This window comes from Mustela putorius, unplaced genomic scaffold (genome assembly GCF_011764305.1).
Source record: "Mustela putorius furo isolate JIRA1106 unplaced genomic scaffold, ASM1176430v1.1 tig00000127_pilon_pilon_pilon, whole genome shotgun sequence".
NCBI classification, from domain to species: domain Eukaryota; kingdom Metazoa; phylum Chordata; class Mammalia; order Carnivora; family Mustelidae; genus Mustela; species Mustela putorius.
Genome location: NW_025421288.1, coordinates 9,022,210 through 9,049,999, shown reverse-complemented (window position 1 = coordinate 9,049,999; position 27,790 = coordinate 9,022,210). Strand labels below are relative to the sequence as shown.

At 51.0% G+C, this 27,790-nt stretch overlaps 2 protein-coding genes across 4 annotated transcripts; one reads left to right on the top strand and one right to left on the bottom strand.

The window, feature by feature from the left end:
* Positions 1-2,480: 2,480 nt before the first annotated feature.
* On the bottom strand, positions 2,481-18,066 carry LOC101683439 (putative monooxygenase p33MONOX). The gene is made up of 2 exons (XM_045067748.1): positions 17,894-18,066; positions 2,481-2,985 (listed from the first exon to the last, which is right to left on the bottom strand). The coding sequence occupies exons 1-2, from the start codon at positions 18,064-18,066 to the stop codon at positions 2,481-2,483; spliced, it is 678 nt and encodes a 225-aa protein (XP_044923683.1).
* Positions 17,629-26,721, top strand: ZFTA (zinc finger translocation associated). Of its 3 annotated transcripts, none has more exons than XM_045064024.1 (5): positions 17,629-17,715; positions 20,387-20,884; positions 21,424-21,810; positions 22,051-22,590; positions 22,829-26,721. In XM_045064024.1, the coding sequence occupies exons 2-5, from the start codon at positions 20,590-20,592 to the stop codon at positions 23,278-23,280; spliced, it is 1,674 nt and encodes a 557-aa protein (XP_044919959.1). In that variant the 5' UTR covers positions 17,629-17,715; positions 20,387-20,589; the 3' UTR covers positions 23,281-26,721. The 3 variants fall into 3 exon arrangements, with proteins under 3 accessions (XP_044919959.1, XP_044919949.1, XP_044919961.1); XM_045064014.1 differs by lacking the exon at positions 17,629-17,715 and adding an exon at positions 18,055-18,203; XM_045064026.1 differs by lacking the exons at positions 17,629-17,715; positions 21,424-21,810 and adding an exon at positions 18,055-18,203.
* The last annotated feature ends 1,069 nt before the right edge of the window (positions 26,722-27,790 follow it).

Genomic DNA, 27,790 nt, shown 5'->3' with positions numbered 1-27,790 from the left:
TTCATTCCCATCCTCCAAAGCGGTACGGAATGCGCTCAGGGAACAAAAGCTCCAAGAGCAAACCCACGCAGATCACTCAGCCTGGCCCCTGGCAAGGGCGGTGCAATTCCGCCTCAAGCAAAGACATCTGAGAATCACAATCAGGGCAACAAGCCCTTCCCCAGAAGATCAGCAAGAACATCCAGCCAAAACAGAGTTGACCGACCAATGAAAATTAAGGAGCTTCAGAGCTAGGGGAAAGCAACATATAGCATTCATGGATTTTCCCCCATGATCCTTTAGTCTTCCAAAGTTAGATTTTTTAAAATTTTTACTTTTTTCTTATTCTGTTTTAAAATTTTTTCTCTTTCGTATTTTAACTTTTTTTTTTTTTTTTTTTTGAGAAAGCAGTTTAAGAAGTTTGTTTATTGGGGGTGCCTGGGTGGCTCAGTGTGTTAAAGCCTCTGCCTTCGGCTCATGTCATGAGGGTCCTGGGATGGAGCCCTGCATCGGGCTCTCTGCTCAGTGGGGAGTCGGCTTCCTCCTCTCTCTCTCTCTCTGCCTGCCTCTCCACCTACTTGTGATCTCTGTCTGTCAAACAAATAAAGAAAACCTTAAAAAAAAAAGAAGTTTGTTTATTGTCAAAACAAATAAGAGATACAAGCATAACAGAAGAAACAAATAAATTAATTATTCTGATCATTTTAGACTCCAGGGCTTCTCTATGGGAAGGTCGGCTCAGCTCCTTATGTAGACTTGATAGAATCCAAAACAAAAAATGGGGGGCGGCGCCTGGGTGGCTCAGTGGATTAAGCCTCTGCCTTCCGCTTATGTCATGATCTCGGGGTCCTGGGATCCAGCCCCGCATAGGGCTCTCTGCTCAGCAGGGAGCCTGCTTCCTGCCCCCTCCTGTCTCTCTGCCTACCTGGGATCTTTGTCTGTCAAATAAATAAATAAAATATTAGAAAAAAAAAACCAGTGGGAATTTGAGACTGCATTTAAGACAATGAACACATACATGGTGAGGACAAATAAAGTGGCTTCCTTAGTTCTTTTCCTTTGCAACTTATTTATAAAAGTATGTAGCTCTTTCTTGGGGGCAATGATTTCATACAGAAAAATTTTAAATTCTTGCACTTCTCAGAAAAAAAAAATTTTATGCCTGGCCTGAACAAGAAAATGAAAATAGAAACAAAAATCAAAATAGGATGACACTAGTTTCACGTGAACCTCAAGACTACCATCTAAACATAGGTACACTTTGCGCATACCTGAAAAAAGTTTAACATCCGTTTATCTATACCAAGCCAGTAGCCTGAATTTTCTCCCTTAGGAAGTTTTCAATCAGATTGGAGGTAAATTAATTTCATTTTAAAAGTGCAAAATAGGAGGGGCGCCTGGGTGGTTCAGTGGGCTAAAGCCTTTGCCTTTGGCTCAGGTCATGATCCCAGGGTCCTGAGATCCAGCCCTGCATCGGGCTCTCTGTTCAGCAGAGAGCCTGCTTCCCTTCCTCTCTCTCTGCCTGCCTCTCTGCCTACTTGTGATCTCTGTCTGTCAAATAAATAAGTAAATAAAATCTTTAAAAGTGCAAAATAGGATATGCAAGACTAGTGTTTGTTCTGAGACACAAAAAAGCGAAGCATCCCTCCAACAGCACTGGCCAGAAGTGTTCTGGTAAGAAGTGGCTGCAGGACAAAGTGACCTGGAAGGCTACCAAACAGAGGAATGCTCCGGTTTCAGCCCAGGAAGTGGGGGACCCTGCTGCCCTGGCTGCCAAACAGATCTCAGGCCCCCCAGCTGACAAGCCTGGAGCACATGGAAGTGTACAGTCAAGAGGATCAAAGTCTCAACTAGTTGGGGCACACCTCTACTCCGTGGCTAGGTCACGCACATGTTTACAGTGGTAAAGAAGTCAAGAAGCCTCAGTTCCAGAACAACAGAAATATTATTTACGTAGTAAGCAATGATCAAAGTTCTCGTCTAAGGTAAATGATACAAAAATGACTAATGAGGTCCCCCATACGTCACCACCAGGATTATTTAACTTTAAACCATACAAAATGGTTTCTTTCACACACGCAAGGACAAGCTTTGCACTAACATTTCTTTTTTTTTTCCCATTAACATTTCTCAAAAACCAAGTGTATCTCCAGCTCTAGCTTCAGTTTAAGAGGTTTTAAAAGCAAAAAAAAAAAAAAAAAAAAAAAAGGGTTGGGGCTGCCTGGGTGGCTCAGTGGGTTAAAGCCTCTGACTTTGGCTCAGGTCATGATCCCAGGGTCCTGGAATCGAGCCCCACATCCAGTGCTCTGCTCAGTAGGGAGCCTGTTTTCCCCTCTCTCTCTGCCTGCCTCTGCCTACTTGTGATCTCTCTCTGTCAAATAAATAAACAAAATCTTTAAAAAGCAAACAAACAAGAAAACCTCTCCTATGTCAAAGCCAAGGTAAAAGGGGAGTTGGGTACAAGATACCCTCTATCCAGAGTCCCTGGAATACAAAGAGCTCTAGAAGCCAGTGGGTGTGAGCACATTTAAGTCAAGGGGTTTGAGATTATGGGTCTGCGGCAGTGGTTTCTTCCCTTCCATCAATAGCATGTCCATCTTGGGTGGCTTGAAGGTTGCTGGATCTTTGGCCATTTGGGTGGCCTGGACATGAATCAGTTCCATTGGAGGCTTCTGGGCTCCTCTGTAAGTCTGGATGGCAAAACCTCCTGAATCAGACTTCTGGAGGGATCTTGGTCCAAAAAGTCTCCATTTATCCACCAAGTTTTTGTCCTTGTCCCCACTTGCAGAATCCATGGTGCCAGGGTATGGGCCAGGTAAGGCTGTGGAAGGACCAGAAGTGAGCCAGCCTCTGGACTTGTGCTGAAGGGAAGAGTGGGGGCTGTTGCTTGGGGTGGACTGGGCCGAGGCTGGCTGCTTCTCTTCTCTCAGTATCCCTCTACTCTGTAGCTTTAGTTTGTGGAGCACTTCTGTCACTTGAAGATACTTGGTCTCCTTGGAGGTAAGGCTATTTTAACTTTTAACTATTTTATATTATCAATACCCTTTAAAAATATATTAAAATTTCATGCTATAGTCATATTTTATCCCTTCATTGTATTTAACCTTGTTATTTGTATATATATAGGTGTTTTTTTTTTTTGTTTAAAAATTTGGGTATACCCTAAACGTAGCACATGGCTTTGTTCTAGTCTCCAGCCTGAGAACAGACTTTCCTTTTCCTTTTTCTTTTTCCAACCAACTTCTTATTTCTTTTTTAGAATCTTTTTAATTTTCATCTTTATAGTCATATTCCATCCCTTCAATCATGTTTACATAAACTCATATATATATATATATATATATATATATATGAGTTTCTCTTTCTTTAAAATTTTGGAAGGTAGTTTCTTCTAACAGACCAAAATACACAAGAGAAAATCCTGAAAGCAGCTCAGGACAAGAGGTCTGTAACATACAATGGTAGAAATATTAGATTGGCAGCAGACTTATCCACAGAGACCTAGGAGGCCAGAAAGGACTGGCATGATATATTCAGAGCAATAAACGAGAAAAATATGCAGCCAAGAATACCATATCCAGCTAGGCTGTCTTTGAAAATAGAAGGAGAGATAAAAAGCTTCCAGGACAAATAAAAAGTGAAAGAATTTGCAAACACCAAACCAGCCTACAGGGAATATTGAATGGGGTCCTCTAGCAAAGAGAGAGCCTAAAAGTCACAGACCAGAAAGGAATGAAGACTATATACAGTAACAGTCACCTTACAGGCAATAAAATGGCACTAAATTCATATCTCTCAATAGTTATCCTGAATGTAAATGGGCTAAATACCCTAATCAAAAGATGCAGGTATCAGAATGGATAAAAAACCAAAACCCATTAATATGCTGTCTACAAGAAACTCATTTTAGACCCAAAGACACTTCCAGATTTAGAGTGAGGGGGTGGAAAACAATTTACCATGCTAACAGACATCAAAAGAAAGCTGGAGTGGTAATGCTTATATCAGATAAATTAGATTTTAAGCCAAAGACCATACTAAGACACGAGGAAGGACACTATATCATACTTAAAGGGTCTGTCCAACAAGAAGATCTAATAATTTTAAATATCTATGCCCCTAATATGGGAGCAACCAGTTATATAAGCCAATTAATAACAAAATCAAAGAAACACATAGACAATAATACAATAATAATAGGGGACTTTAACACCCTCCTCACTGAATTGGACAGATCATCGGAGCAAAAGATCAACAAGGAAATAAAGGCTTTAAATGACACACTGGACCAGATGGATATCACAGATATATTTAGAACATTCCATCCCAAAGCAACAGCATACAAATTCTTCTCTAGTGTACATAGAACATTCTCCAGAATAGGTCACATCCTGGTCACAAATCAGGTCTCAACTGCTACCAAAAGATTGGGATCATTCCCTGCATATTTTCAGACCACAATGCTCTGAAGCTAGAACTCAACCACAAGAGGAAAGTTGGAAAGAACTCAAATACATGGAGACTAAAGAGCATCCTTCTAAAGAATGAATGGGTCAACCAGGAAATTAAAGAAGAATTGAAAAAATTCATGGAAACAAATGAAAATGAAAACACAACTGTTCAAAATCTTTGGGACAGTAAAGGCGATCCTGAGAGGAAAGTATATAGCAATATAAGCCTTTCTCAAGAAACAAGAAAGGGGGAGACAAACTGTGAGAGACTGTGGACTCTGAGAAACAAACTGAGGGTTTTGGAGGGGAGGGCAGTAGGAAGTTGGGTGAGCTTGGTGTTGGGTATTATGGAGGGGATGTATTGCATGGAGCACTGGGTGTGGTGCATAAACAATGAATTCTGGAACACTGAAAAGAGAAAAAATAAATAAATAAAAAAGAAAGAAACAAGAAAGGTCTCAAGTATAAAACCTAACCCTAGGGGCGCCTGGGTGGCTCAGTAGTTAAGTGCCTGCCTTCGGCTTGAGTCATAATTCCGGGGTCCTGGGATCGAGCTCCATGTTGGGCTCCCCAGGGAGCCTGCTTCTCCTTCTCCCTTTGCAGATCCCCTTGCTTGTGTTCCCTCCCTCTCACTATGTCTCTCTCTCTCTCAAATAAATAAACAAACCCTTTTAAAAAAGATGAAAAAAAAATGGAGAATTACAGACCAATATCCTTGATGAACATGGATGCAAAAAGTTACGCCAAAATATTAGCCAACATGATCTAACAGTACATTAAAATGATTATTCACCACGATCAAGTGGGATTTATTCCTGGGCTACAAGGTTGGTTCAACATCCACAAATCAATCAATGTGATACAATACATTAATAAAAGAAAGAACAAGAACCATATGATACTCTCAATAGATGTTTAAAAAGCACTTGACAAAGTACAGCATCCTTTCTTAAGCAAACCCTTCACAGTGTAGGCATAGAGGGAACATACTTTAATATCATCAAAGCCACCTATGAAAAACACACAGCAAATATCATTCTCAATGGAGAAAAAAATGGGAGCTTTTCCCCTAATGTCAGGAACATAGTAGGATGTCCACTATCACCACTGCTATTCAACATAGTATTAGAAGTCCAGCCTCAGCAATCAGACAACAAAAAGAAATATATGGCATCTGAATCGGCAAAGAAGAAGTCAAACTCTCACTCTTTACAGATGATATGGTACTTTATGTGGAAAACCCAAAAGACTCCACCCCAAAACTGCTAGAACTCATACAGGAATTCAGTAAAGTGTCAGGATATAAAATCAATGCACAAAAATCAGCTGCATTTCTATACACCAACAACAAGGCAGAAGAAAGAGAAATTAAGGAGTTGATCCCATTTACAACGGCACCCAAAACCATAAGATACCTAGGAATAAACCTAACCAAAGAGTCAAAGAATCTGTACTCAGAAAACTATAAAGTACTTATGAAAGAAATTGAGAAAGACACAAAGAAATGGAAAAATGTTCCATGCTCATGGACTGGAAGAACACATATTATGAAACTGTCTAAAGTACCTAAAGCAATCTACCCATTTAATGCACTACTTATCAAAATACCATCAATTTTTTCAAAGAAATGGAAAAAATAATCTTAAAATTTTTATGGACCCAGAAAAGACCCCGAATAACCAGAGGAATGTTGAAAAAGAAAGTCAAAGTTAGTGGCATCACAATTCCAGTCGCCAAGCTCTATTACAAAACTGTAATCATCAAGATAGTACAGTACTGGCACTAAAACAGACACATAGCTCCATATAACAGAATTGAGAACCCAGAAATGGACCCTCAACTCTATGGTCAACTAATGTTCGACAAAGCAGGAACGAATGTCCAATAGAAAAAAGACAGTCTCTTCAACAAATGGTGTTGGAAAAATTGGACAACCACATGCAGAAGGATAAAACTGGACCACTTCCTTACACCACATACAAAAATAGACTCAAAATGGATGAAAGACCTCAATGTGAGGTAGGAATTCATTAAAATCCTTGAGGAGAACACAGGCAGCAACCTCTTTGGCCTCAGACACTGCAAATTCTTCCTAGAAACATTGCCAAAGGCATTGGAAGCAAGGGCAAAAATGAACTGCTGGGACTTCATTAACATCAAAAGCTTTTGCACAGCAAAGGAAACAGTAAAAAAAAAAACCAAAAGACAACTGACAGAATGGGAGAAGATATTCGCAAATGACATATCAGATAAAGGGCTAGAATCCAAAATCTATAAAGAACTTATCAAACTCAATACTCAAAGAACAAATAATCCAATCAAGAAATGGGCAGAAGACATGAACAGACAGTTCTGCAAAGAAGATATCCAGATGGCCAATAGACACATAAAAAAGTGCTCAACATCACTCGGGAACAGAGAAATACAAATCAAAACCACAATGAGATACCACCCCACACCAGTCAGAATGGCTAAAACTAACAAGTCAGGACACAACAGGTGCTGGTGAGCATGTGGAGAAAGGGGAACCCTCTTACACTGTTGGTGGGAATGTAAGCTGGTGCAGCCACTCTGGGAAACAGCATGGAGTTTCCTCAAAAAGTTGAAAATAGAGCTACCCTACAACCCAGAAATCACACTACTGGGTATTTACCCTAAAGATACAAATGTAGGGATCTGAAGGGGCACGTGCACCTGAATGTTTATAGCAGTAATGTCCACTATGGACATTGCCAAACTATGGAAAGAGTCTAGATGTCTATCAGCAGATGAATGGATAAAGAAGATGTGGTACAGCTATACAACGAATGGAATATTATGCAGCCATCAAAAGAAATGAAATCTTGTCATTTGCAATGACCTGGATGGAACTAGAGGGTGTTATGCTGAGCAAAATAAGTCAATCAGAGAAAGACAATTATAATACGATCTCTCTGATATGAGGAATTTGAGAGGCAGGGTTGAGGGTCATGGGGGTAGGGAGGGAAAAGATGAAACAAGATGGGATGGGGAAGGAGATAAACCTTAAGAGGCTTTTAATCTCAAGAAACAAATCAAGGTTTGCTGGGTGGTGGGTGGGGGGTAGGGATAGGGTGGCTGGGTTATGGACATTGGGGAGGATATGTGCTGTGGTGAGTTCTGTGAAATGTGTAAGCCTGATGATTCACAGACCTGTACCCCTGGGGCAAATAATACATTATATATTAATTTAAAATGTATTTATTTGTTTATTTGACAGAGAGACACACCGAGAGAGGGAGCACAAGCAGGGGGGCTGAGCAGGGAGCTCAATGTGGGGCTTAATCCCAGGACCCTGGGATCATGACCTGAGCTGAAGGCAGAAGCTTAACAACTGAGCCACCCAGGTGTCCCCTGAACCCATCTTTTCATGGACTTCCACCTAGGAATCCAGATTGTTTCCCCTCTGGGGGAAGTCTTGCAAAATCAGATTACCAAAATAATCATAAGGATAGATGGGCTATGAGGGCTCGTCAGGTAAATCACTCCCTACGATGCCTCTAAATGAGCAAGGGGGCACTAAGGTAAACATTCACAGAGGAGCCTGTTTAATGTCGGTGAAGTCCAGAGCCACTGTATCCACGTGAGACCCTGCTTTCATAAAGGGGAAAACCCCTTGGAGTAAAGGGTGTATTTCTGTAGTGAGAGTTTCTAAGTAAGCTCAAAGGGTACCTCTATCTAAACCAGTCCAGATGGCACTAGGACCATTTTTGGGGACCCATACTCTCGTCCTGTGTGGCCCTGCCCTAGTAAAACTGTGAGGATGAGATCTGCTTTCCAAATTGAGGAGACATGTAAAATTTAACTCAGGAGAAATGACCTCTGGGGAGCCCAGGTGGTGCAGTTAAACGTTCGGCTCTTGATCTCAGCTGGGATCCTGATCTCAGTGTCCCGTGTCGGGTTCCCTGCTGATTATGGAATCAGCTTGGGATTCTCTCTCTCTCTCTATCTCTGCCCCTCCTGCTGCTCTCATTATCTCTAAATAAATAAATAAAAATTTTTAAAATTTTAAATTCTTAACAAATAAGAACAATTTAAAAAATAAAATAAAAAAGAAAGCATGAAAGCCCTGATCTCTCAGAAGTGCCTGAATGCCTATGGGCTTTTTCTTCAACCAACAAAGGCAAAATTAAGAGAGCTGAACCCATAAAAATATTTCAAATCCCTGCCTAAGTTGACTTAATGTCCACTAAAACCAGAAGGTATCTGAGGGCGCTCACAGTTGGAGACAGTTGGAGAAGACTAAATGAAGCAAGGGCTGACTCCTGCAATGCTCCCATTTTACCCATTAAAAAATCAAATAGGGGCACCTGGGTGGCTCAGTCAGTTAAGCGTCTGCCTTCAGCTCCAGGTCATGATCTCAGGGTCCTGGGATCCAGCACCAGGTCCGGCTCTCCACTCAGCAGGGAAGCCTGCTTCTCCCTCTCCTTCTGCCCCTGCTCATGTGCTCTCGATCTTGCCCACTCTCTCTCTCAAATAAATAAATAAAATCTTAAAAAAAATCAAATGGATGAGGTTGGAGTTTTGTACAAGATCTGCATACAGTCAGTAAAATTGTGATACCAAGGTTCCCTGGAGTTCCAAATCCCCAACACCTTGCTGTCTAATATACCTACAAACTTAAAATGGTTCACAGTGGTGGCTCTCAGCTCCACTTTCTGTAGGAGCCCAGCTGACAAGAAGAATCAGTATTTATCCACCTTGGCTTGGAAAAACCAACAGTATACCTGGATTGCTGAAGGCCTGTCCTTATTTTTTTTCACAGGTTTTATTAACATCAAGGCTTGGCAAACTTACAGTTCCCTAACAACTCTACAGTCATTCCATATGGAGATGATCTACTGGTACATCCCCGCCAGGAGGGAGGCCTAAGAAATAGATTTTGGTTTATCTATTACAGCACTTAGCTTGCAAAACCCATAAGCCTCCAATGAAAAACTCTTCTCCAAAGGCAAGGCCCCCAACCTAGGACATTGTTTGATTGCAAAAGCAGTCTCTGTCTCTCATCTGAAAGAATAGAGATTATCCCAGACTTCCCCAGACTCACAACTAAGTGACAGTTAAGGGGTTTCCTTGGATTTGTAGGATATTGTGGATCTTGGGTTCCAAAGTTTTCTCTCATTGCAACTCCCCTGTATGGGCTTACAAGGGTCCCAATTCCAGTGCCCTTACCCTGGGAAGATAATCATGAGCAAGGCTTTAGCCAACTAACATTAGCTCTACAACAAAATCTCGCCCTAGGGCTCCTAAATTATACTAAATCTTTTATCTTATCTGTCCACAAGCATGATAAGCAGACTCTAGGAATTCTAACATAGCAGCATGGAGGAAAACATGGACTGGTTGCTTACTATAGCTTACAGTTAAACCCAGTAGCCAGACCATATCCAAACTGTTGGAAAGCTCTGGCTACAGCAGCTAGATTGGCAGAACTGGTATTAGTACATGTCTGACACTTCCAAGTACCCCATGCTCTCTGATCAGGCTCAACGTTTCTCAGCAGGTAGACTTATGCCTTATGAGAACCTTCTCCTCTCATCTTCTGACCTCCACCTTAAGTGGTTGGCACCTTGCTCAGCCAGCTCTGCTACTCTACTTTCCCTGCCTGACAACGGGATGGACCACCATACCTGGGTGGGTGTGAGGTGGCTTGCACTGACTCATAGGACACAGTGGAAAACCCAGAGTTCATTAGGGAAATATTGAGCATGATATTCTGTAACAACTCAATATAAACTTTTGGAAAGGGGGGGGGTGCCCAGATGGTTCAGACGGTTAAGCGTCTGCCTTCAGCTCAACAGGGGAGTCTGCTTCTCCCTCTTCCTCTGCAGTTCCCCTTGTCTGTGCTAGCTCTCTCTCTCTCTCTCTGTCAAATACATAAAATCTTAAAACTATTGGAAGGGGAAATCTTTCCCAACTCAAGTCTGTGTGATGAAGCAAAGCCACATGCCCGACCCCAGGCTTGTCAGCTACGCACAGTAAAATCAATAAGCATTTATGCTGATAGCATGTATACCTATGGGATGGCCCATGACTTGGGCATGTTATGGAAACAGAGAGGGTTCCTCATTTCTAAAGAAACCCCCATCAAAAATGGGCCCCAAGAAATAAATGAACCACTCCCTGCTATTCTATTCCCTAACAACTTGCAACGATTAACATTGAAGATCCTACTAGAATACAGAAGCTGAGTATCAAGAAGTACTCTAGCGGACTTCTATGCTAAATTGACCAGCACTAAAATTATTCCAGTAGGCAACTTGAATGAATGAGGGTGCAAGTGCAAAACTAGATGACTCACTGAGGGCCCAGGTGGCTGCTGGGTTCTTTCTAAATGCCATTACTGAAAGCCCTACATTCTGCAACTCACTGTGGGACAGATGAAATGATCCAAATTACAAAAAACTATGGTGCGCGGGTAACTGCTCTGAGGTCTCATAACTGGTTTACCAATTTTGGCTACCAAATTGGTTAGCCAGTCTTGGGGACTGATTTGTCCAACCCATAGCCCTGGAAAGACCATTAAGTTAGATGGAGCATCCCCACCACCTATTGGGGCACGTGAAGACTTACAAATGGATTTCATTCAGTTGTTCCCTGCAATGGGTTATCAGTATGTTCTTGCGGCTGTATGTTTTTGGGATGGATTGAAAACTTCCCATGCAGGATGGCTGACACCATAATCATGACTAAGAAATTTTAGAAAATATATTTCCTTATGGGGTATCCTAGGAGAGATCGCCAGTGACAGGGGAACCCATTTCTCCCAAAGCTACCTAAATTAACAAAGTCAACTAGATTGCCACGGCTAAAAGTTCTACCATTGGCGTTGATGGCAATTAGATCAATACCTTTGGGAAGGCATAAAGTAATGCGTTATAAAGGAAATGGTAACAGAAAGACCCATGTCTTTGGCTGATAAAAACTCATGTGTCGGGGCGCCTGGGTGGCTCAGTGGGTTAAAGCCTCTGCCTTCGGCTCAGGTCATGATCCTAGGGTCCTGAGAGCGAGCCCCACATTGGCCTCTCTGCCCAGCAGGGAGCCTGCTTCCTCCTCTCTCTCTCTGCCTGCCTCTCTGCCTACTTGTAATCTCTGTTTGTCAAATCAATAAATAAAATCTTAAAAAAAAAAGTGTTAAAAAAAAAGAAACTCATGTGTCTCCCGTACTCATAAATTCTTTTTTTTTTTTTAAAGACTTTTAATTTGTTTATTCAACAGACAGAGATCACAAGTAGGCAGAGAGGCAGGCAGAGAAAGAGGGGGAAACAGGCTCCCTGCTCAGCAGAGAGCCCGATGGGGGGCTCGATCCCAGGTCCCTGAGATCATGACCTGAGCCGAAGGCAGAGACTTAACCCACTGAGCCACCCAGGCGCCCCTCGTACTCATAAATTCTGAAATGACTCAGTATTGTAAAGTTTTAATTCATTATGCCAAAGTGTATTTCCACCAGGTAAAGGAAGCTTTCTGTGATCCTTCTACAGATGGTCAAACCTTCCATGAGTTAGAAACTTCTGGGAACAATACTTAAGAAAGATTGCCCTTGAACCTCATTGGAAGGGGCCACACCAGGTTCTCCTCACTACGCAGGTGGCAGCCAAATTTGAGGTACTTGAACCTTAGGCGCCCATCTCCCAATTGAAAAGGGCTCCTCCAGACTCTTGGGACTGCATTCCAGGCAGAGATCTAAAATTAAAACAGGCTGGGGAGATTCCTCCCCAGAAGCCATCAACATCTTGAGGCGGACAGCTCTCCCAAGATACTGGATCAAGATCTTCATCTCCAATATGAAATCTTTATCCCTTTTATCTATTTGCTATTTGCTTTTCTCTCTATTAAAGCACGGGAAGGCAGCACTATAATTAGAATTTCACAAATAATACTACTACAGGAAACTTGGCTAATTGCTCGGTTGGTCATGCCATACCAACATCAGGATTTTACGATAGAGACCCCCTTAGTTCACCCTACAAGTAATTTCACTGACATCCCACATGCCACTGTATGCCTAAATTTCCCACAGGCCCCTTTTATAAAGCTAAAATGCTAAATCCACAGACCCTCATTCTTTGCCTCAATTTTACCTAACCCTGGGATGGGAAAATGAGATCTGTTGGCGGGGGTCGGAGGAAAATATATGAAAGACATTACAGAGCAGTCTGTGTTTATCAGACCATCTTTAGGCTTACGTTTGGGCCTCTATGTTCAGGTGGTCTTTCAATATGCGATAATACAGTATTTTTTTTAACTTTTTTTTTTTTTTTTTATCAGAGAGAGAGAGGGCGAGAGAGCAAGCACAGGCAGACAGAATGGCAGGCAGAGGCAGAGGGAGAAGCAGGCTCTCTGCGGAGCAAGGAGCCTGATGCGGGACTCTATCCCAGGACGCTGGGATCATGACCTGAGCCGAAGGCAGCTGCTTAACCAACTGAGCCACCCAGGCGTCCCACCAGGAGAACCTGGTGTGGCCCCTTCCAATGAGGTTCAAGGGCAATCTTTCTTAAGTATTGTTCCCAGAAGTTTCTAACTCATGGAAGGTTTGACCATCTGTAGAAGGATCACAGAAAGCTTCCTTTACCTGGTGGAAATACACTTTGGCATAATGAATTAAAACTTTACAATACTGAGTCATTTCAGAATTTATGAATGATGCTAACACCAATGGGCCCACCATACATGCTAATAATTATGAAGGAGTCCTAGGCATATCTCCTAGCTACTACTCACATGTGGAGGTTTTGGCAATGGCCTCTAAGCTTGGCCCACTCGTTGTCTTGACAGCTGGAGGGTGCAAGGGCTGTGTGAATGTGTGGTTGCTGTATTTACCATTTCACTGACCCTTCATCATACCTCAGAAACTCAACATTGGTCTGCTCCTTTGAATTTATACTATGACTAAGAAGAAGTTTACCAGCAGATGTATCCCTCTGGATAGGTGTCATTGGGACGGTCCCTTCTTCCTTCCCCTCCAATGAGCACAAACAAATATGTGGTTAAAAACTTGTCCTTGACCTTGGCAACCATCGCTGAGTCTACTACTCAGGCCATGGTTGGACAACAGATGTCCCTAAAGTCTCTCGTTAACATGATTTTTGGCAACGGAATTGCTTTCAGTTACTTGCTGGCTGAAAAAGGAGATGTTTGTACCGCAATAAAAAGCCTTCTACTGCCCCTGGATCAACTTCCCATTGTGTAGAAACTCAAATATGAGAGATTAGCAAACAGGCTACTGGCTAGAACAGTTTGGTACCTCATCAGTTACATGCTTTGACTTAGAAGGTTCTGGTTGGATTGGCTCATGGGGACCCTGGCTAAGAGTTGATGTCAGCCTCTTGGCATTATTCTATTCACAGTCAGCATTATCATCTCTCTGGGGGCACTGAGTTCTCTCCGAGATCGTCCATGCATGTTTGCAGCCATCAGCACCTTGGATAGTCTCCCTACTCTTGGAGGAACAAGAAACAAGACGCACAACAGGGACACCTGGGTGGCTCAGTGTGTCTTCCTTTGGTTCAGGTAATGTTCCCCGCTCAGCAGGGAGCCTGCTTCTCCCTCTCCTCCATGCTAGTGCGCTCTCTTACTATCTCTGTTGCTGTCTCTCTCTCCCAAATAAATAAATTTTTTTTCCAAATAAATAAATTAAAATAAGAAAAGACGCACAACAGACAAATGGCCAAAGCAATTCTCCGATGGATTTGACATCGTAACCACAAATCTCACATTACGGTAGAACAATTTAACTCTGATGGTGACCGAGAGTGGTACCGGTACTGAATTTGCGGTCCATCTATTACCATGCAAGGATGACCAAATGGAAGTAATTGTTAAATTAATTCAACAAGGAGGCCATTAGACAGAGGTGCCTCTCGCCCTCGGCACCTATATAAGCAAACCCAGATCTAAGCCTGTAACTACCTCAAGGTCACCAAAGTGTGACCTAAAGGCAACCAATTGCCAACAGCCACCAGGAGTTCAAGCTATAGCCAATCAATACCTTCCTTACTTTGCTTCCGACTCTTCTCTATTAGTCTTTCTCCAGCTCCCGTTGACAGAGTGCTTCTAACCACTCTGGTTTGGCGCTGCCCCGCTTGAATCGATTTTGTGTAAACAAATTCCTAAAATTTTAATATGCCTCAGTTTATCTTTTCCCAGACTTCATTGTGTCTCCACCCTCCAAATCTATGTCGTCTTTTATATTCCTGCCCCCCCTCAACCCGAGGCTTGGGAGTGAGCCTGGTCTTTCTCTGATCAGCACATTGAATCCTGCTCCATGTCCTGTGGATTCTACCCTCTCGTCGGCTCAATCTAGGACTGTGGCTAGCTTCGAAGGGGGTCTTTGTTAAAAATTAGTGAAAAGGGCCCCTTTGGGGCTTGTGAATTAGGGAAGGATGCCCCCTCTGAGCGGAAGCAGCTTTCAGGTGCATGCTTGCTTTACACATTGCTCCTTGGTGAGAAGAGGTATCCACTCCTCCTGGGAGACAGCGGGGTGCATGACTCAGCCCCGGGCACAGGTGACATTTCGCCCCCAGATCGCCCCCTGTGTGCTGGGAAGATGGCACACACATCCTGCGGCCCCACTTGAACCTTTTGCTTCTCCTCCGCTGCCTTCATGTTACTTGCACTGCGGTCTGTGAGCTGCTTGCCAGTGTCCCCTCTGTGGACTGCTTGCCAGTGTCCCCATCTTTCCCTCCTCGCTCCCTCCCTCGTGTTCTCAGGCTGCCTCCAGAACGCCTTGCACACAGGCTCCAGGCACTCCTCATGCCTTCAGGACAAATGCAGACTCTCAGCTTCCCACCCAAGGCCCTGGCCCTGCTCATTCCTATTTCCTCTTCTGTCTCTCCCACTGGAAACCCTCCACCCCAGGCACTTCCCTGGCCTTGGCTAGGAAAGCCCTAGCTCCTTTCTCCTCCCGGCAACCTGGTCGAAGCCCTTCAAGACTTGTCTTAGCATCAGGCACTGAGGACATAGTGCCTAGAACCTACGATAGCTATAGGGGCTCATGGAAACATTTGAATTTACTTTAAAATCAGAAGAGAAAAAAGTGACATTCGAGGCTTAAAGAAGAGGCATTATCTTTCCTCACATCAGAGAAAATAAAGAAGTTTGAAGGGCCCACAAAAATCTATTAAATCTTTTTTTTTTTTTTTTAAACTAGAGGAAGATACACATTGAGCCCAAAGTCCATAGGTCCCATGAAAAGTCGCAGTGTGGTCGTGGTTACTACTGCTTGCCCATCTTGCAGGAGACCCCACAAGGGAAGATCTGCTCCAAAGGGCGGATGAAACATTCCCACCCCCTCCCAGGCTGTGTTAGGTAATTTTTTTTGGTGATGAGAACAAAGCTTTATCTTCACAGGGTGGCTGTGAGCATCAGTTGGCGAGAATGCTTCAGGACTACAGAGCTGGGAGCCATTTCTGGAGCCGAGCTGGATGTAGACAAGGAGAGAAGCACCACGCATTAAAAAAATGGCTCCGGGTGGCTTTGATACTTTTTTTTTGGTGACAAATAAAATGATCCTACTTAAGGGCGCCTGGCTGGCTCATGGGTAGAGCAGCTCTTGATGTGGGGGATGTGAGTTCGAGCCCCACGTTGGGTGTGGAGATTACTTAAAAATAAAATCTTTAAAAAAATATCCTATTTATACTGATAGAGAACCGGCAGGACACATAGCCAGAGTGTTGCACAATGGCCAGTCCTGGTCATGGGTTACCTTTGTGATTTTTTTTTTTTTTTTAAACCCAGACTTAGGAGCATTTGAAGGTCAGGTCTGTATCTCATTTTCCCTTTATGGCCCGGGATCGGCACAAGTGAAGGACATAATGAACCAAGGAATCCCCCATCTCATAGCACTGTCTGTCATCACCATCAGGGTCCCAGAGTTCCAAGAGGCTGCAAACAGCGCAGCTGCAACCTGAAAGCAAGGCCAGCGGTGCAGAGAACAGAGCTGGAGGGCCGGGACTCAGTTTACCCAAGGAGGTATCTCGCGGGTCATCATGGGGACAACATCTCCAAGTGGTGACAGACACCTTCAAGTATTTAAGAAATTTTAGCTCTGGGCCACTCTTCACGAACGCTTAGGGGATAGGCTTCCTGTGTTCCAAGTAATTTAATATTTCCCATGGCTCCCGAAGGGCTGGAATTGTTTCCTTTTTATAAGCCGTTGGTGCCTGTTAAGTCATAAACAGTATCAGTCTTGTCTGTCTCCTTCACCGCCCAGCGTCTACAAGCGTGTTGGCACACAGTAGGTGCTGGATGGGCGAACGAGTCTGTCCAGGGTGACTTCTTTGACGGATCTCTGGGTACCTCCCCAGGGAAAAGCATAAAACCCACCTCGAGATAATAAGACCCTGCATGGCCTCCGCACCCTGTAATTTGGATCTCTAGGAATCGCCTTTGTTGTGGGCGACCAACCACAGGCAAAGCGAGCACCTGCTCCTCCAGCCGGTCCTCGCGGAAAGACCCGCGCCCCCCGCTGCTTCTCGGGATCCCTTCTCTCCGCTTCCTGGGAGCTGGGGGCCCCAAGGCATCCCGGGGCTTGCGGCCAGGGTACGTCCCAGCGCTTCGCAGCCGCGGTGGCGCGCGTCCCGAGGTGCTCGACACCCCGCCCGGGGTCAGCGTTCTTCGCCTCCTCGGGCCGGGCGGGGGTTTGGGGGGCGCGTCAAGGGCTTCGTCTGGCACCCCCAGGCCTCCGGGGGCCGGAGCCTGAGTCACCTCGGCGCACGCCCTCTCTTCCCGGCTTTCAGTCTGGGGCCCCCTCGGTTCCGCAGCGTCGAGCCCCGGCGCAGCCGGCTTTCCCCGAGTCTACAGCGCGCCCCCTCTTCCCGGCCCGAGTCTGTGCAGCTGCGGCCCCCGCCCCCGGCCGGCTCTCGGCGAGCTTCGCCCGTCCGCCCCTCCCATGGAGGAGCCCGAACTCCCGGCGCTCCGGGGCGGCTCCCGCGGGAGGGGGCGCGGCCGCCCCCGCGGCTCCACCCTCTCGGCGGGGCCGTGGCCATCTGGGGCCCCTGCCAGTCGCGTCCGTTCTGGGGCCCGCGCCGAGCTCGCGCGGGAGGAGGCAGCCCGGGCGGGGACCCTGGGCCTCCCACCGGGCGGTCTCCGGCCGGCACGGGTGCGGGGAGCCAGGCGCTGAGATGCCCCGAGGGGGCAGTGGCTGCGAGCCGAGCCCGGGTGGAAGCGCGTCGCAGCGGACGCGGGCGCCCCTCGCCACTTCAGTGACCCTTCAGGAGCCGGGACCGGAGCCCCGGAGGCGGCGGTACGGGCCCGCGAGGGCGGCGAGGTCTGTGCTCCCAACGTCCCGGGCGGGCGCCGGCTGCGGAGCCTCGGGCCAGCTCGTCGCCTCCCGCCTCTCCCCTCCAGCCCCCCGCGAGCTGGCAGGAGGAAATAGCGCGCGGCCCCTTTAAATTTACCCAGGAGCCCTTAAAGGAGCCCCAGGGGCCCCAGACAGGAGTCCCCACCCCGGTCCAGCCCGCGCCGCCGAGCGAGCAGCCAGCCGTCCGTGCGGCCAGCCGCCCCGTGCATGCGCCCCGCGCCCCGGGGCCCCGAGCACCGAGCGCCCCGCGCGGGCCGCCGCCGGCCCCGCGGCCCCGCGCCCCGCCGCCCCGGGGCCCCGCTCCGCAGCGCAGCGCATGGAGCCCGGCGGGGACCACCGGAGCCGGAGCGGCGGCGGCAGGGGCGGCCCCGGGCCAACAGCGGCCTCCGCACGGGGCCGACGGCTGCCGCCCGCCGGATCGAGCGGCGGCGCGGAACCCGAGGAGGACGACGGCGGTAAGAGCTGGGGCCGGCGGCTCGGGCGGGGGCCCCGGCATGGGGGGAGGGGAGGGCTGCGGCTCCGGGCTCCGGGCCCCTCTCCGCCGCCGAACAAAGGGGGGGACGCGGGCAGGGCGGCCGGGGGCGCCACCTGGCGGGCGCGGATCGCGCCTGCAGGGCCAGCAGGGGAGCCCCCCGCCCAGCTACCGGGGTCCGCCTGCGGGGCTCGGGCGGATTCCCTCCCCTTTAAAGGGCCCCGCGGCCCCCGCCTTCAAGGCCAGGCCTAGGGGTCTCCAAAGGGCCCGGCCCGGCGCCACCGGGCGCGCGCTCTGGGATGTTGGACTTGCGCCCCCGCCCCTTTCTCTTTCAGACTCCCAGGTGGTCTCCCTTATCCGGCTTGTCTCTTAAAAGTCTGCCCAGACTGGGGGGTCCCTTTCGGGAGGCTTCCCCCAGAGGAGCTGAGCTGGGAACTCCGCTGCTTTAAGTCGGGCTGCTCCTCCCCTCCCGTGGCCTTGCTTTCAGACAGGAAACCTTTTTCTCCAACACCCCCCACCCCGCCCCAACGTTCTTTCTAGGAAAGCGCTGGCTGGAGCCTCGGGGGGCCCACCGCTACCTTAACCCACCGCGGGTAGTTTTTAAAGGGATGGGCTCCCTCACAAAGGCAGATACCCCCTCCTGTCCGCGCGTTATCGCCTCCCTTTTTTAAAGAAAATTTTGCCACAATTTGTCAGCTATAGTAGGACCAGCCCGTCCTCCCCGCTCGCTCTCCGAGGACGCTGTGGTTCTTCATTCCCCTGCTGCCGGGTCCCCGCCTGAAGACCCGTGACGGTTCAGTCCGGGCTAGGGAGACTGCCCTAATCTCGGAGCTCCCCTCCCAGAAACTCCCCATCCCCTTTTGTTTTTAAAGAATCTCAGCTCCTCCCCTTTTTTTGGGCTCTTAAAGGGCCAATCCACCTTAGACAGGCTTAGATCCGGCGCTGGAAGGATGCTTGGAGACCAGCTAGCTCTCCGGTGCCTTTTCAGACAAAGAGGCTGAGGCCCAGAGAGCCACATGACCTATCAAAGATCACAGAGCAAGTTACCAGTGAAACCATACTGGAACCGAGGTCTCTGACTTTGAAGCCAGTGCTTTTTTCTTTGAATCTACTTAAATCAAAACAAACAAAAAACCCACAATGGTGACAGGAGTCCTCTCTGGTCCTGTCTTTTGTTTCTCTGACCCTGAGATTCTCCAGTGGGAGCATGACCACACTTGTCCATTCAGCTTATGTGGCCAGGAAACCCTTTTCTAAATAAAACAGAGTCCAAACTGCAGGGAAGGTCGGGACTGCTTGGGGGTGTCTGCCTGTTTGGCAAAAGGGCACACCGCTGGCTTAGTGTGCTGTGCTTGGGCCTCTCCAGTGCCTGCCCCCTGATTGCTGGGCAGTGGCTGGTTCTCTGCGAGAGCAAAAAAATAAATCCCCAGAAAGACTTAATGGGCTTCGGTGGGTGGTGGCCACTCCCTTCCGTTGAGCCATCCCCTTGCAGGGTCATTGGCTCTCCCTAGAGTCTAGGGACGCCAGGGTCCTAGAAACTCCTGTCCCTGGAGGTGTTGACAGCTTTGTCTTGGGGATCCCTCCCCTCTCAGGGGTGCCTGTATTTGGGAAACTGGCCATGCTTAGCCCCCCCAAAGGGAACTCTCAGAAGGCTGCCTTTGAGGCATTATTGGAAAAAGGGAGAAGATGTTTGGGTGGGGCCCTCCTGGCTGGGGCCTCAGACGGGTGGGTCCTGTGTGCAGCCCTGGATGCAGACAGATGCCCCCTTTGTTCTGCCACTGCCCGCTCTGCTCCATAACCGCCCCGGCCTGCTGCTCTCCTGGCTTTTCCCTCACAGCCTGCCGCCAGAAAGGGGGCCATACAGAGCTGGCTGCCGCCTTGGCCTTCACTTTATTTTTTAAAAAGTCAGAGCTAGACCCTTGGCAGTGCCCTGCATCCTTTTGTTCTTGGTCCTCTCTTAAAGGGTCCTCACGCTTTGTAAAGGGCCAATGTTTTGACTCCGGGGCTCTCCCATATCCCTCTTATTGCTGCTGCCATCCTTTTCCTGCCCCCCCTCACCAAACGACCCCTCCCCCACCCCCCTTTCTCTGCAGAATCCCCGCCCTGGGTTCATTTCCTGGATATCAGGCATTGAAAAACTGTCTCCCTTTCCCCCCTCCCCTTTAGGGCAAGATCTTCAGCTGGATGGGGGTGCCTTGGGGTCCTGGGGGAGCGCCCCCCTGCCCTCCTCCAGGGCCAGGGGCCCGGCATCTTCAGGCAGGAAATACTCAGACCACTGTGAGGCCCGGGCCTCGAGGCCTGGAAAGAGCCGCATCCCCGGCCGTGACCACCGGCGCTACTACCACGACCACTGGCGGCTGGAGTACCTGATGGACTTCAACCCTGCCCGGCATGGCATGGTGTGCATGGTGTGCGGCAGCTCCCTGGCCACGCTCAAGCTCAGCACCATCAAACGGCACATCCGCCAGAAGCACCCCTACTCCCTGCATTGGAGTCCCCGGGAGAAGGAAGTCATCAGCAACAGCTGGGATGCCCACTTGGGGCTGGGGGCCTGTGGAGAGTCCGAGGGCCTGGGGGCCCAGGGGGCCGAGGAGGAGGAGGAAGAGGAAGAGGAAGAGGAGGAGGAAGGGGCTAGCCTGCAAGCTTGCCCACCCAAGGGCCCAGGTAACACAGGACCTGGAGAGGCAGGGGCCTGGGTGGTGGGCGGGGCCCCCTAGGGCCAGCCCTGGCTTCTCAGGCAGCTAACTCACTTTCTGGAGTGAGTGTCAGTGGGGGTCTGTCCTTCTTGTACAGTATTGGGGGCGGGGCAGTGAGAGGAAGGGGTCTGCAGCATCTCTGATGGTCTTGGCCTTCTGTGGTTTTAGAAGGAGCAAGGAGAGTGGAGGTGGGGGCATTCGTGGGGCTGGGGGGGAAGGCTAGGAGTAGAGGGTGCTGGAAAGGTATGGCTTGACGGTGAAGTCCGGGGAAGGGGCTAGAATCTGGGTGTCAGGGCAGAGCGGGTAGAGTTTCCGGTCTGTGTGCAAGGCAGGAGCTGGAGGAGTTCAGGCCTCAGGAGAGAGGAAGAGCAGGGCCAAGGTCAGGCTGGGGGCTCAGAGTCTAGAGTGAGGGACAGGCTAGTGGAGGACCTGGCTGTGGCGGTGGGGGGTGGGGCACTCCCTGGAGGGCCAGCATCTCAGTTCCTTCCCTCCCTCCAACCCTTTCAGGCAAAGCCCCAGCTGGTGAGGGCAGCCGATGCCAGCGGCGAGGGGGCCCAGTGGCACCCCGGGCTCGGCGTCGGCGCCTCTCAGCCTCCCGGAGGGCCGGGGGCAGCAGGGGGCTGGGGGCCCGGCGGCTGGAGCGGAGGCTGAAGGAGTCCCTGCAGAACTGGTTCCGGGCAGAGTGTCTCATGGACTATGACCCTCGGGGGAACCGGCTGGTGTGCATGGCCTGTGGCCAGGCACTGCCCAGCCTGCACCTGGACGACATCCGAGCCCACGTGCTGGAGGTGCACCCCAGCTCCTTGGGGCTCAGCGGCCCGCAGCGCAGCGCCCTGCTGCAAGCCTGGGGTGGCCAGCCCAAGACACTGTCTGAGCTCCCTCAGTCCCCACCAGGTGCGAGGCCCCTCCCAGGGCCGAGACCTCCCCCCCATATTAGGGCTGCAAAGTGGGGGTCTGTGACCAAAACCGGGAGGGACTCCTGTCTACACCCACCCACCCCCAGACACAGACACATACATACACCCCACACCAGCTGGGGCCTCTAGATTGGGGCTGGGGTGAGGACCCCTCTGCGTGGGTAAGGGCAACCCTGCCACCAGGCTGAGCCCGTCTCCCTCACCCCTTCCCCAACAGACGATGACCTCGTCCCCCAGGACCTGACCAGAAAGAGCCGGGACCCCGCCCCCACTGCTGGAGCCCTCTCCTCTCAGGACCTCAGTCCCCCAGACGTAAAAAAGGAAGAGGCTGGCTGGGTCCCTGAGAGGCCCGGGCCCGCAGAGGAGGAGGAGGAGGAGGAGGAGGGCGAGAGGGTGGGGGTCCGGGGCCGGTCGCCGCGGGGCCGGGACCACCGTCGCCGCTACCAGGAGCGCTGGCGGCTGGAGTACCTCATGGAGCTGGACGGCGGCCGCCGCGGCCTGGTGTGCATGGTGTGCGGGGGCGCGCTGGCCTCGCTCAAGATGAGCACCATCAAGCGGCACATCCGCCAGCGCCACCCGGGCTCCACGCGCCTCAGCGGGCCGGTCAGGGCCCTCATCGCCCAGGAGTGGAGCGAGAAGGCAGCTCACCTGCTGGCCCTGGGGCTGCCCCGCCCCGAGCCCCCCAGGGACCCTGCCGCCCCCCGCACAGCCGCAGCCTCCGAGGAGGGGGGTGGGGAAGAGGAGGAGGAGTGGTGGGGTGAGCTGGCGCAGGGCCAGAGCAGGTGGCGCGGGAGAGTGGGGGCAGGGACCCGGGCCCGGCGGGGGCCGAGGGCTGGGAGTGCTTGGGTGGAAGCGGGTGGGGAGAGCGGAAGGCTGAAGGGCATATCGGGGAGGACGGGAACGGTGGGCCCAGGTGGGCGGCGGCGGGACTGAGACGCGAGACGCGGGCGGCTGGCCCTCTGCTGGCTCCAATGCGCTCCTTTGTCCCTTCCTAGGCGATGTCCCCCTTTCCCCAGGGGAGCCGTCGGACCGGCCCACCGAGGACGACGAGGATGACGAGGACGGCCAAGAGCCCGGAGGACTCGCCTTCCCGCCGCTGCCCCCGCCGCCGCCCCCGCCCCCGCCCCGCAGCCGAGAGCAGCGGCGGAACTACCAGCCGCGCTGGCGGGGCGAGTACCTGATGGACTACGACGGCAGCCGGCGCGGCCTGGTGTGCATGGTGTGCGGGGGCGCGCTGGCCACGCTCAAGGTCAGCACCATCAAGCGGCACATCCTGCAGGTGCACCCCTTCTCCATGGACTTCACGCCCGAGGAGCGCCAGACCATCCTGGAGGCCTACGAGGAGGCGGCGCTGCGCTGCTACGGCCACGAGGGCTTCGGGCCGCCGGCCCCGGCGCCGCGCGACGGCGGCGCGGACCTCAAAGCGGGCGCCGTCTGCCGGGCGTAGCGGGCTCGCGGGGCGGGCGGGGCGGGCGGGGCGGGCAGGGCGGCTCCGTCCTGTGCTCCGCCGGCCCGCGGGCCCGGACACCCTGCTTCCCGCGACCCTAGCAGCCGGCGCCGCTGCCCCCGCCCCGCTGGCCGGGCCGGGCGGAGATAGGACTTGGGTGGGGTCGCGGGTTCCGCTCGCAGCCCGGGAGCCCCCCCCCCCCGGGCCCGTCGGTGCGCCGAGGAAAGCGCGGGGCCCCACGTTTCCCGAGAGGCCAGCGCGGCCGCCAAGCGTGTGCACGGAGGGCCTGAAGCCCCAGCCCGCGCCAGGCCCGGGGTGGGGGTGGGGTGGGGGCTGCCGACTGTCAGTATTAGGGCCCCGAGGGCGGGGTGGGGGTTGGTGGGGGGCAGGAGGGCCGCGCCGGCCGCGTCCGCTGGCCGGGGCCCAGCTCCCTGTAGCGTTGCACGCCGGCAGGCACGGCCCCCGGGTCGGGGGCGGCCGCTCCCCGGCCCTCATTGGTATTCGCGGCCGCTCGTAGGCCGGGACTGCGGACGAGGGCCTCCAGCGGAGGGCGGGGCGGCGGGGCTCGGGAGCCCGCTCGGGGCGGGGAGGACGCTTGGACCGCCGGCGGGCGGGCGGCCAGAGGCGGGGGCGGAGCTGGGCCGGGGCCCCGGCAGCTGCGCCAGCCTTACGGGGGGGGGGGGCTCTGGGGACAGCGCGCCCCGCGGCCCCTTCCGGCTCCCCCGTTCCTGCCGCGCCCTCCTGGCCCCCGATGTCGTAAAGGGATTAGCACTTTTCTCCTTTGCTCCTCTCCTGCTCCGAAGACCTCCGTTTTCCCCTAAACCCAGTCGGGCGCTCCTGCTCTAGGGTCCCCGTTGGTCCGAGCCCGGGGCACTGGAGGTCCCGGCAGCTGGCGTTCTATTCCCGTCCCTTCCTTGTCCCCCTTCGTACACGGTGGACGTGCCACCCATTCTCAGTCCCCAAGGGCCTGGGGCCGGGCCTCGGCCTTCCTTTCTCTTCCCCGCGGCAGCGCCAGGCCCGGTGGGGCCGGGAAGGGGCCCCGCGATCTCCCAGGCAGGTCCGAGTGGGGCGTGTAGATTCATTCTCCTGTGGAGAACAGGTGGCCCCGAGATCAGGCCCTTTTTGCTCTTTGTATTTTATTTTGAAACTGTATTTAATGCTTTTATATGAAAGGGAGAGGGGCGGGGAGAGAGCTGTCCCAGTCACCCTTACGTGCAAATGTCTTATTTATTATACGTGTATCAGAGATAAGCTGTGAGGTGGTGGAGAAAGGAGGAAAGAGTGAGGACCGAGGTGGGGATGGGGGACCCCAAACATCCCGCACTAATGTGTGACTCTCCAGGCCTTTCTTGGAGTCTCTGGGCCTGTGTCTGCTCTTCACATGGCCAGGCCGGTTCTTTTGGTCTTTACAGCCTGAAAGTGGGAACGTGGGACTTGCCGGGGAGGCCTGGAGGCAGAGGGGCCCCGGCACCCGGGGCCAGGGTCTCCCTCTGTGGGTGGGAACGCAGGACAGCAAAGAGGAAGCCCTTCCTCATCCAGCACCCCCGGGCCAGAGCCCAAGGTTCAAGTGCCTCAGGCCCAGTCCCCTTGACTTGTCCTGATTGGGAATTGGATTTTATACCATGGATTTTATAGCATTTTTATATAATTCAAGATTGTCAGAGTCTGAATGACCTTGGAGATCCACCAGTCCCCGCCCCCTCGACCCCTTCCGCAGACAGGTAGTGAAGTTCGGAAAGTGAAATGATCACACACAGCCAGGTAGGAACAGTATAGAAATAGAATAAAAAGCTCAACTCCCAACTCAGTGTTGTTTGCACTACACCCCTCGGCCTTCCAATCTCTGGTCAATTAAGGTTTCTTTTCCCATGGGGCCTGTCAAAGGGTGGGACCGGGTGCCACAGGCCGTTAGAGCGGGGTGGCCTCCGGGGATGGCAAAGACATGCATGGCTCCCTGGGACCGGTGTCGTCTAGGGCAGCTCTGGCCGCCTCCGACTTAAGCTCCAGGTTTCCGGCAGCCGCCTCCTCCCTCGGAAGTCCAGGAGCGCGGCTGACGGCCCCTGTCCTGCGGCCTCCCCAGGAGGGCAAGGGCTCTGGCGTTGTGTTCTGTTCTAGGTGCCCCAGGGACTCAGGAAGTACTGCGCGAGCTGTCAGTTGGCTGAGAAGTGAATTCCGTGTTTGAACCTCCAGGGGTTGTGAGTCAGTATTAAGAGCTTGAGAGCAGGGATTACGGATGGCACCGGGCGGGGCACTGCCATTCTTTTCTTTTTCTTCATGCATGTTGTTTTCAGATCCAGAATGAGTATTTTACCACTTTTGCGACTCTGCCTGTTCCAAAACAGGAGGCAGATTGGGGTGACCTCTTCTGGTTACCCAAGCCCACCACCAACGTTCAGGTAAGCCAGGACAGAGAGCTGGTCAGGAAGGGCTTTTCCACTGGACAGGCAGGGACGGAAGCCTTAAGACAGGAATGAGGGTCTTCATTGAGAGGCAGCCCCAGGCACCCCAGGGGCTTCTCCAAGTGTGGCCGTTGGACCCGTAGCATCACATTATGAACCTACTAGAAACACATATCCTTGGGCCCCGTCTTGAATCAGAAATGGCAGCACCCAGCAGTCCTTTTGGATAAGCCCTCCAGTGCTCACGAAGCTGAAGATCTGAGCAGGTGTGGGCCCAGTGCCACTGTAGGGGTTCCTGCTTAGACCGCCCCTACCGCCTCTTGGGGTGGGAGTGGGGGGGGTCAGGTCGTCCTCTCTCTGTGCCTCCTCCTTGCCTCGGGAGTCTGACATGAACAGGTGAAGTTTCTTCATGAATTTTTTGTTAATGGTATGCTTGCTATTATGGCCAATATGTAAATGTTACTCTGAATCCATATTTATACGCCACGTTAGTGACATTACTCGAACATTACTTGTATGTGTATTTGTGAAGTTGTTGGCTTCAGTTATTTTTTAAAGAAAAATTTCAGCCTAAGTTTTCTAAGAGGTATGTTGAATAAATTTTTAAAATCCAGCTTAAGGGTCATGGCAGCCTTAGTTTTGGGGAAGACTAAATCTGAAGGAATAAGGTTCTGATGTATGTGGTCTCCACTTTCCATGGTGACTGACTCTGACGTCTAGGCTGCTTCACGCTGCGGGCGGGCGACCCACTGAGGTTGGTGTGAGGCTGAACTGGGACAGCAGACCCGCCGGCCCCTTCCACTCCTCACCCTCTTTCTCCTAAGGTCACCTCTTAAGAGGGTCTCTGGGATCTTTCAGAAACCAAACACAACAGCTTTGCTCTACTATGGAAATTAGGCAATCTTGGGAATCATTACCAGCCTCAACTATGAGCTAATTTTTAAAGCCTCACAAGTGGAGTGGGGATGGAGGCTGGTGGAAGCCTGGTTCTTACTTTACCCAAACTGTATGTATAAAGAATAAAGGTAGCAGAACGACACCACAGTCACTGTGTTTTTTTTTTATTTTTTCTTTTTTATTAATACCACATCAATTTGCAGTTTACAGGAACCAAGATTCAAGTTCCTTAGGTGCTACTGTATTTTCATGTTGCACGTACATACACGCACATTTTCATTAGTAATAGTTCATCTATAGGTTTTCCTTAAAAAAAAACAAAACAAAAAAAACCCCACGAAACTCCTGTGTGGCACAAAGATCTGTCCAATTACCTAAACACAGCAGTAAAACAACAGAAGAGCTAGGTGTGGAGGCTTCCAGTGCAGAAAAGGGTCCTCTGGAGGGGAAGCCCAAAAAGCTGATCAGAGCACTGTCTTTCTGGGAGGGCATAAGACAGGATGCAGAATGTGTTTCCAACTGAAATCAGCTTAAAACTGAAAAAGGAAAGGGGGCTAAGTAAATAGGAAAATGGAGTAAGGCAAGGGTACCTTTTACCCATCTAAATGCTGAAGTAACTTTTCCAAAACAGTAGAAAGAAAACTTCCACTACCTTCTAGAGAGTTGTAGTGCTTTGGGACCGTCAAAGACTGTAGCCCTTACTTTAAAGTCACCAACGCACGTTCCCTCTGGACTATCAGGACTAGGAGTTTTACAACCTGAAGGAACTCTCACAGATGACTTCTTTCAAGTTGACTGAATTTTCACTTTGGAAGAAGCCTCAGCAGGAATCAGATTCCTGACGGCCCTCCATCTGATGTCCGTCTGGGTTGTTCTGTGGATCTTTCAATCGTACACAGAGCCCCATCGACACAATCTGCTCCTGCCTGGTCGCCCTCACCTAAAACTTCTTGGGAAACTCTCTCAAAAGAAGCACCTTGGGCCAAGACAGGTGCTGAGACATTTCATATGCCTGAAGATGAAAGGAACCCTCAACACGGGACACACACCCAGAAGCTAGCCTCAAAGTGAAAACTCCGTATGAACCACAGAACACACTTTCTTACACTAATTTGTGGTCTCTTAACCACAGACACACAGTCTCCTCTCAAGCCAGCTTGGCTTTGGTCCTTAGGGTACAGTGATGAGCACAGGTTAAAGATGTAGCATGTGAA